The sequence below is a fragment of the Puntigrus tetrazona genome, chromosome 16, assembly GCF_018831695.1.
Source record: "Puntigrus tetrazona isolate hp1 chromosome 16, ASM1883169v1, whole genome shotgun sequence".
NCBI classification, from domain to species: domain Eukaryota; kingdom Metazoa; phylum Chordata; class Actinopteri; order Cypriniformes; family Cyprinidae; genus Puntigrus; species Puntigrus tetrazona.
Genome location: NC_056714.1, coordinates 4,809,141 through 4,818,335, shown reverse-complemented (window position 1 = coordinate 4,818,335; position 9,195 = coordinate 4,809,141). Strand labels below are relative to the sequence as shown.

Genomic DNA, 9,195 nt, shown 5'->3' with positions numbered 1-9,195 from the left:
AGTAAACATATGCATTGATTGAGTCGGTCCCCTCTTTTACTCTTCTCTTTCACTTTCATAAGACTTTTCAACAACATTTTGAAGCGTTTCCACACGATTTAGAGCATTCATGAGGTCAGACGCCGATCTCTGTTCCAGTTCTTCCCAAAGGTGTTTTAAGAGGTCAGGGCTCTGAGAAGACCAGTCAAAGTCTTTATGTCTTTACGGGCCTTGCTTTGTGCACCGGGGCACAGTCATGCTGTAAAAGAAAGGGGTCTTCCCCCCGCCAAAAAAATAGAAAGCGTAGCGTATCCAAAAAGCTCTGGTATGCTGGTTTCCAGCGATGGCTGCTTTTTTTTCTGCCGCAGAAACCCAAGCTCCTGCTTTTGTGCTGATGATAATGCCTGTAAAGTCTGGGAGTCTTCAGCTATGGGATCAGCAGAGCGTTGCTGACTTTTATGCAGCATGCTCCACAACGCTCTTTAATTTCAGTGAACTCTTTAGAATGACCCATGACTAAGTACACTAGGTAGTGGGTCTAACTGAAACACCTGCATTCAGTAATTGAGAAATATGTAGTGTACTTTTTGTGGTGTATTGTAGTCTACATTTTTCCAGGTAGTGAATATTTTACATACTACACTTGCCGAAAACAGTACAACCAGTAGAGTTATACGCTAAAAAAATGAACAGTGTAGTAATAATTACCGTTTTATCAGAATTTACATATGGCTGTATGGCTGTAATGACCAAACTTGAATCATGTTTTAATTGTTAATTATCATGTTAATTAATCTGCTAATACAGTAGTTCAAGAAATGCAATACATTTTAGGAGAACGTAAAGAAATGTACCAATAAATGCTTTACTACCGGGTGCTTAGAATAAGTATTTATTTATTAATTTCAAAAGCAGTTATTAAGATCTATTTCTTGTAACAGTGAAGCTGGTTATAATCTCATTGAAATTCAGATATATATATATATATATATATATATATATATATATATATATATATATATATATATATATATATATATATATATAGTAGTATTTCATTGCTGTCAGATTAAAGCAGTACAGAGCAATAAAAATCACTGCAACCTTTATTATCCAAGCTGTCAAAATCCTATTCGTGACATTTATTAGATTATAAGTAGTTTCGACAGAATCTGTGAAGTCAGATTTTACGCATTAAAAACCGGCGTAGCCTATATACCCACTTACAATAAACACATTTCTCTGTAAAAAATAAAGCTTTATATTTATGAGTATAGACTTCTGCACGTCCAATATTATAAAGGCATTATAAACATTTTACATTGTCTAATTTCCATTTTGATGCATAAAGTGCACACTCCGTTCGAGGTTAACAGGTTTGTACGTAGCTATTATTTCTGCATGCACAGAGGGTGAAGCCCGCCTGATTGAAAAAGCAGCTTTTTATTTCAAATAATGGATTAGAAAATGGATTATCTGAGCATCCTAATAATATTCTTTGGAGTATTTTGAGAGATTTTTTTTTTTTTTTAGAAAGCACATAACGTGTACAGCGGACACCAAACCAAAAAAACGAAAATAGCCTCAGATAACTATGATTGACCGTAATCAAAATTCAAACATGCGCACGCTGTATGAAAAATGCATAAAAATACAGCCCTCTGTTAATATGTATCGATTTTCCTTGGGTGTTTTAGCGGTCGTGCACTGTGATGTCCTTGAACTGCAACGATAGTGGTCTTCCAAGACGTAGTCCGTTTTTTAAAGATTTTTTCTTACAGTGCACATTGACGTCAAAAAAGAGCGGGAATTAATCAAAGATGCACGGCTCGTGAGAAGCAAAGCATTATATTCCTCTCTGTATAATTTCTGTCTAGCTCTGTGATAAAGAATCCAACGACAGGCACGTTCCCGCTCGACAAAACTCTCTACAGATGCCCGATGTAAAGCTTATTTGGCATCTATACACACATGCACGCATTCTGCTTCTCATGCTGCTCTCACACACACACACACACACCTTCATTTGCTTACTTGACAAAGAACGTAAAAGTGACAGTAAAATAAGTACAATCGGACACATGCACTCTCCTATAAGAAAACGGCACTTCCCTGGATTGCCTATTAAATATGACTTTGCTGTGCTCAAGTGAAGACTCTGGCTATCCAGAAGAGCAGCAGAGAGGCCGTGAGCAGCGCCGGACAGCGAGGACCCCCGGGGGCCGAGCTGGGCATGTTCACGTCGCCCGTCAGTTTGAGGCACGAGCTGCTCGTGGTGGCGTTGCAGCACTCCAGGAGACAGCCAGTAGTGGTGGTGCTTGAACACGCCGTCGACTTCCTGCAGTCCGTGCTGCATCCTGCCTGCCAGCTCTCTGTGCTGCCGGACGTCGTCTTTTGGAGCTAGAAAGCGAGACGAAGAGTTGCTTTCATTTCACGTACGGAGCATGAGATCAGCATTAAATCAATACACGCTAAATAAACGAACCAAAAACCATGTATGCGTGCGTGCGTGTGTATAAAAGTGTTTATATATTTAAATAAGCGCTTATTTAAATATATATATATATATATATATATATATTATATATATATATATATATATATATATATGTGTGTGTGTTTCAGTGATAATGAAAAAGGAAGGAAGAACCAATATGATCATTATTTGATGCTTATTATAGAGTCCACTTTGACTGGGCGTCAATGTTTACACAAATTCTATAGTAACACTTTACTTAACTTTCTTAGTTCTTCTGAGGCGACTGCATCTGTTAACACGAATAATAAAAAATTCTTCTAATGCCTTAATTAATCATATTTAGCGTTAATTTGAGAAAATCCTAATACATTTTTTTAAATCTAAACTTCTCTGTGTTTATATTATTTAATAAACTAATATGCACTAAAAAGAAACAGATCTATTTTTTATTAAATAACATATAAAGTAACATTTTACAGTAAGGTGTCATTTGTTGATATTAGTATGAACATGAACAAACACTGAATGTTGGTTATCTTGTTTGTATTATGTTTTGGCTAAAACCTTAAATTTAGCTAAAAACAAAAACATGCATACAAATAATAATAATAATAATAATAATAATAATAATAACTAAAGCACTTTATATATTCTCTAAACATAAGCAAAAATGTCACTCAGTGTAGGTCAATGCAATACTTGTTCCCCTTTTTAAAACATTAGTTTTATTATAAACACAACTGAAGTTAAAGTTATAATTAATTAAAATTATTATTATTTTTTTTTTGGAGAAAAAAGCAAAGTATCTGTTCAGCATATCACTAGCCTATAATTAAAACAATTATTACCATTATGTTTTATATTAGGCCGGTACAACATTAACTTTAAAATAGATTCATTTTACATGGTTTTTCATTGAATTTTTATAGATTTTGAATTGTTATAACAAATGCACAGCGCCCCAAACTCTAAAACATTTAACAATCGAAATAAATAAAAAGACGATTCATGAAATAAACATAAGCATGATTTATTTTTACTATACCATGCAGTAGTCCTGCCCAACGATACACGATACCACACTACTGGCGACGTTATAGGTTTTGTAACACGCTGCTCCATTACACTTGATGTTATGACACTTCTTGCCCTTTTGAGAGTGAGAAAAACGAAAAGAACCGTGAGAAGGTGCCAGAAACCGTTAAACAGTTAAAAGAGTTCTTACGTTGCTTGCTGGGGTGGTTGGAAGCGTGGTCTTCATGGTTGTGGTTGTAGTAGTGGTTTTTGTTGTAGCTGCTAACGACAAGATAGCAGTAATAAAAAGAGTCAGCGTTCACACATTTCCACTCCGTGTCAGAAACAGTAAGAGAAGGAGCTGGGGGGTCACCTGTGGTGCTGACCGAGTTGAACATGCCAAGCAGGGTGCTGTTGAGGCAGTTGGTCGTGTTGCAACAGTTGACAGAACAATTAGCGAGAGTCCCGTTCCCGCAGGACACGCCACACGAGGCACTGCAGCTGACAGAGTAACCTGCGTCCCCTTTCATTATCTGAAGCACAACAGAGCGAGAAGTAACTCTTTAAATCAAGCCTGCATCAGTGCGCGATTTGCATGGGTTGCTTTCCGCTGGAGGTTCCCGTGTGAAAGCGCAGCGGGACGGACTGACCTCACAGGCGTATTGACCGGACAGGCAGGGCTTCGCCGTCGCGTTCATGAACTGCTCGTAACAGTCTTTCGTGCAAACAAATGCTGGACAGGACAGCTTTTTTGGGGGGTAAAAAGCGGTTTCAGTTATTACAACACATTACATTTACAGGAAAACACTACTTAATTTACGGTATAATACCGTTTTTCGGAATTTCGTATTTATTTTAAATTGCCGCTTGCTTTTCTTTGCAGCTCACTGCGAAGATTACTTGCGATTTGTAAGTGAGAAGTTATCTCTAAGTAAATGATACTGTTTACCGCATTGTCTGACGAAGATGCATTCACTGAAAATATAGAGAAATCAGGACAACAGTAAATAAGACTAAATAAAATGTAGAACATTCAAGGGAGGGAACAAACAGGACAACTTTGATGAAAGATTTTGGTACACGTCAATATATTAATATATTACATTAAGAATATATATATAAATACACATGCAATGTCTATTCTATTTCTATTCCGTCAGTCCTCGTGTGCTTCTATTCTATTCTGTTTTACTTTTTTGTGTATTATTACGGTTAAATAAACAACTACATGTAAATGGACACCACAACTGCACAAGATAGATATAGACAGACCTACAGAAAAGGAATAAGAATATCAGTCGTAGTAATACCTGCTGAGGAGACAGTAGCATTCGAATTAATGGATGTGACAGACGACGTTCCTGTCACCGAGGAGCCTGATGTGGCAGCAGAAAAGAGGGACACGCTTACTGAACTCCCGGTTTGGCTCGAAGATGACGACACAGCTGTTGTCTGAGTGTTTGCTGGACTAGCAGTCGTGTCAGTCCGTACTTTAGAGAGCAGGCTCATTTGCAATAAAAGGAAAAACAGGAAGCCTGTTGGAAAGACAGATAAGGGGCAGCAAATGTCTGCGACAACTAGGACGTTTACCGTATTTGCATGTGGTTAAATGTAACTTGGCCAGTTGAGAAGCGCATGGAAAACCATGCACACAAGAAATAAATGTTAATGCATTTCTTTACATAAATGGGTTTTTTTTACATGAAAAGTTCCCTCTGTTAAAAGTTGTAACCTGCAATTGTTACCATGCCATAGGGAGCTATTTATACCAATAAATATTAGTTGTGTAAATTAATGTGAGTATATATATATATATATATTGGTACAGTGATGTTATATACATTTTTGAATTGAATAAAACCAATTTAGATGCTACCGAATATTAATTTACACACCATTCCAAGATACAATGACTAACCTGTTTTCAAAGACCTCTGGTTCTTGCTTATATCGATAGTGCAACATATTCCTCCCAGTGCCATCTGAAAGCATGAAAGAATGATGAAAAACAGCAAGAATATTAAAGTGATCGTGGATATTGTTGAGCTTGATTGCTGTTTCAAAAGTCAAACAAACAATACAAAAGTGGGCAAAAAAGCCCTTTCCCTGTGACTTATTCTTAGATGGTGGTTTGCATCCATGACGTTGGAAAAAAAAATTTCACCGAGAGCTATGCAAACCTGACCAGTCATAATTGGCATTGCGGAACAAGCCTAACCTCCCGTGACCCCTGAGCATGATATTCTGCTTTGATCTGCTGTGGAGCGTGTCATCAGAGACAATTTCTTCGAAATAGATGGCGATTGTTTGGCTGAAACAGAGCTACATTGATTCGGTTTGAATTTGAAACAGGAGGCATCTTGGTGCGGCCATCGGTGTTACATCAATGTTACATCACAGAAATGTATGGTTAAGTACAGTATCTCTGGAAGATCGTAGTTACAAAAGTTCCCTTGCCACGAAGCCGCTTGCCCACACACAATTAACAACTTGTTTGTTCTCTGTGAATCCCACGGGCGTAAGTGCAAAGCACGGCTTGTTACCCCTTTCCCCATGAGGCGGTGATCAACACCATCAGGAAAGTGCCCTGGAAACCATGTCTTGTATATGAAAATATCAGTTCACCCAAATTATGACTCTTTCTCTTTCTACTCCATAGTAATAAAATTGATTTTGTATGACTTTGACCGTCTTTTTGCATTTCTCGTCTTCTCTCTCTCTGTTAATCTAGTTGTCTCAAAGACCTTTTTTTTTGCTCCTAAATTGTTCTCGTAAGCGGCTTTGGATAAAAGACAAGATGCACTGAAAAAAAGGTTGAAGCATTTACGGTAATTGCTGAGAAATCGCTAGTAAATTGCACAAATAATGCAAGTATCTAAATGGGAAAATGAAAATAAAATAACGATGAGGATGTTTTGTATTTACCAACGATTTGATGTTGTTAATCGTTCAAAAACCATCGACTTTTAATCATTTTTATGACTGATAAATAAGAAAAAAGCATAGATCTCATTCAAATTCTCATGCATAAAGCAATAACTCTTAAAAGACGATAATAACAGGTTTTTTCCCACTAAAAACACACATGTAATGTTTAGCATCTGTCTTATGTAGCATCCTTTTCACGGTATCACCTGTTTGAAAGCATGGCAACCCTCTCCGCACAAAAGCATCTCTTGCAAAAATCAGTCCAGCTACACCTTTAGCTCACATTTATACTCTTAGAACATCTTAATACGGCATATGCTGCTTACCTTTGCCGAACTAGTGGGAAAGCACAGATTGGACTGGAGTTTTAACAGCTCTGGATGAGTGTCTATGAATGATCCCCTACCTCTCTCTCTCTCTCTCTCTCTCTCTCTCTGTTGCTATTTGCTCCTCCAGTGTGGTGACATCAGAGGGAAGGTTTCCTAATTAGTGGAAACTCTGATGGGATTGGTCTGCTGATTGCATGCGAAAAACTAGTATGCTGGGGTGTGTCTTTATTGAAATGATCTATTCAACTCACTATTGACGTTATGTTTACGAGAAGTGAAACTGCTAGACAAAAATGAAAAATGAAAAAGCGTAGAAGCAAAAATGCTAAAGCACCAACTTAGATTGATTTATTAGCCTTGTAATGATGGTACTACTATTACTAATAATAAAACATATGTAAATAATATATAAAAAAACATTTTTGACAGGGAAATTCCTTTATTTAATTATATGTAATAAATGTGTATTTTAAGGTATTAAAAGTAACCCTAAAAGATTTTAACCAACATTTACACACATTTGCTGAAAGTTTTGGCCATTAATTTTCAGGACGATGCATGTTTTTAATTCAGTGCCGTTTTTTTAATTTGGGAAAACTTGAAATCGACAACTAGTGGCCCGGCATGCATAATACAGCATTTATAGTAGCTTTTGTATATCTTTGTGAACTGGGATCATTTTGACAGTGTTGTACTCTGTCTGCAAAAATTGTCGTGTAACTGTACCTACAATATTCAAACAATACTACACATACACATATTCACTGCAAGCCTCAAATGATCTGGAGATACTGTTTGGGTACTACTGTAAGATGGACTTTGAAGGTATTTTCAGCGGGTGAAATCAAGACTTTCCCGCAACAATTACCCCTTTGTAACGGTGTGTATTACAAAAATGCAGAGCACCAGCTCTGAGAGACTCAAGGGTTGTTGGGTGCTCAAAAGACTAACTAACATGGATTTCAGGGACTTCCTAATGCTGTAACATCTTTTATAATTGATACACTTTTCTCACACATTTTAAACCATGCTACAGTGTACTGTTTTTATGTATATGGAATAAGAGAGTTAATTCTGAATCGCCCATTCTAAACCGCTTCATCTTCTGATACATCAATTTTAAACCCTATTATATAGACCAGGGCTCTTTAGAACGATTTTCTTGCAGACTTCAGCTCCAAACCTGCTTCATCACACCTGAAGTCCTTGTTTTACTGGGGTTGGAGGTAAACTTTGTAGGACAGTAGATGTTGTTTAAAAGGGTCACTAAAGTTTCAAAACCAAAGAAGCAATTACTTGTTTAAACATCTCCACTTCTTCTTCACAGTCACTGTGGTGTGCACATACAAAAGGATTAAGACGAAAAAGGGTGAAGAGAATAATTCATTTATTAAAAAAAAAAAAAAAAGAAAAAGAAAATCTAACTGCACAACACACACCAGGTAACTTGAGCAATAACCAACAAACTGGAAGTCAAAAAACCAAGACATAAATGCAACATCTACATTATGGTGTGTGTTTATTTTTATAACACCGCCCAAGTGTTTATGCAAAGAAAGGCGGCAGAACTTTAATTCTCACTGTAGTGTTGCTGCAGGTGCCATGAAACGGTTTTGTTTATGCTTTCAAAAACAGTGGTTAAATTGTATCTATAACACCGTTACAGAACAGTTCAATTTAAACTTATTTTTTTGTGTCAAAAAATAAGCGCACAGATTTCCCCAGTCTGTGACAAAACACCCATATAAAAATTAAAAAACAAAAAAAAATAAAAATCAGTAGTTGAAGCTTGATAAGTATGAGCAGTTCAGCAATGTGATTCCATCCTGTCTTGAGCTACTAAAAAATTGATTACCAATGTGAGCGACAATAAGATAGATATTCCAGCAAATCACAGTGCAGTTTGTACGGTCTTATGCATCTTTATGAACAGAAACAAATTACACCAGCTAACTACAAATTTCTGGACATGGCGCACTCCTTCAACCCCTGCATGAACCTTCCCCCACTCATATCCCCCACCATCTGAGGCCACCAGAAGCAATCTTTTAGCAGTGAGTATAAGCCAGTGCCCAGAGAGATGTGAGCGGAGTGCGTTGAGATCGTGGTACATACTGGAGGTTAGGGGGACAGCCTGGAGCATTGGCTGGGGTTTCCTTTTCAATGGGACTGACCTAGGTGATACAAAATGGAGAAATTAAAATGACTAAAGTATAAAGCCCATTTTGCCTTTCTTGGATTTAACCTTTTACCGTCGCTATACGGGGAATGAATATGCTGCTGCCTCCTGCCAATGCCTCCATTCTTGAGTTTGATGAGTGGAGGCATCCACTTCCTACAAATTGGAGTTTAGGATTTGGATGTACAAGGAGTAGAACTTGAGTGAAGGCCTGTTACAGAGGTGCAAAGGCTTCAGTGGTTCAGGATGGAGACTTGGGCTTGACCTCTGCAACAGTGTGGATGTTC

The 9,195-nt window shown here is 37.4% G+C and overlaps 1 protein-coding gene across 2 annotated transcripts; it reads right to left on the bottom strand.

Annotated features, from left to right (window-relative positions):
• Nucleotides 1-995: 995 nt before the first annotated feature.
• On the bottom strand, nucleotides 996-6,822 carry LOC122359903 (haze protective factor 1). 2 transcript variants are annotated; one of them, XM_043260122.1, is made up of 9 exons: nucleotides 6,727-6,822; nucleotides 5,391-5,454; nucleotides 4,783-5,007; nucleotides 4,422-4,447; nucleotides 4,123-4,218; nucleotides 3,846-4,005; nucleotides 3,684-3,751; nucleotides 3,504-3,608; nucleotides 996-2,379 (listed from the first exon to the last, which is right to left on the bottom strand). In XM_043260122.1, exons 2-9 carry the CDS (start codon nucleotides 5,452-5,454, stop codon nucleotides 2,125-2,127), a joined length of 999 nt encoding a protein of 332 aa, XP_043116057.1. In that variant the 5' UTR covers nucleotides 6,727-6,822; the 3' UTR covers nucleotides 996-2,124. The 2 variants fall into 2 exon arrangements, with proteins under 2 accessions (XP_043116057.1, XP_043116056.1); XM_043260121.1 differs by having other exon boundaries at nucleotides 1,003-2,379; nucleotides 3,684-3,754; nucleotides 6,727-6,821.
• Between the last annotated feature and the right edge of the window lie 2,373 nt (nucleotides 6,823-9,195).

Bases quoted from the DNA above. Each gene is read 5' to 3' on its own strand.
- LOC122359903 (XM_043260121.1), bottom strand. From the start codon at position 5,454: ATGGCACTGGGAGGAATATGTTGCACTATCGATATAAGCAAGAACCAG. The intron at 4,219-4,421 runs GTAAACAGTATC...CCCCCAAAAAAG, and splicing joins CATCTTCGTCAGACAATGCG to CTGTCCTGTCCAGCATTTGT. The intron at 4,006-4,122 runs GTCAGTCCGTCC...GTTGTGCTTCAG, and splicing joins CCGGTCAATACGCCTGTGAG to ATAATGAAAGGGGACGCAGG.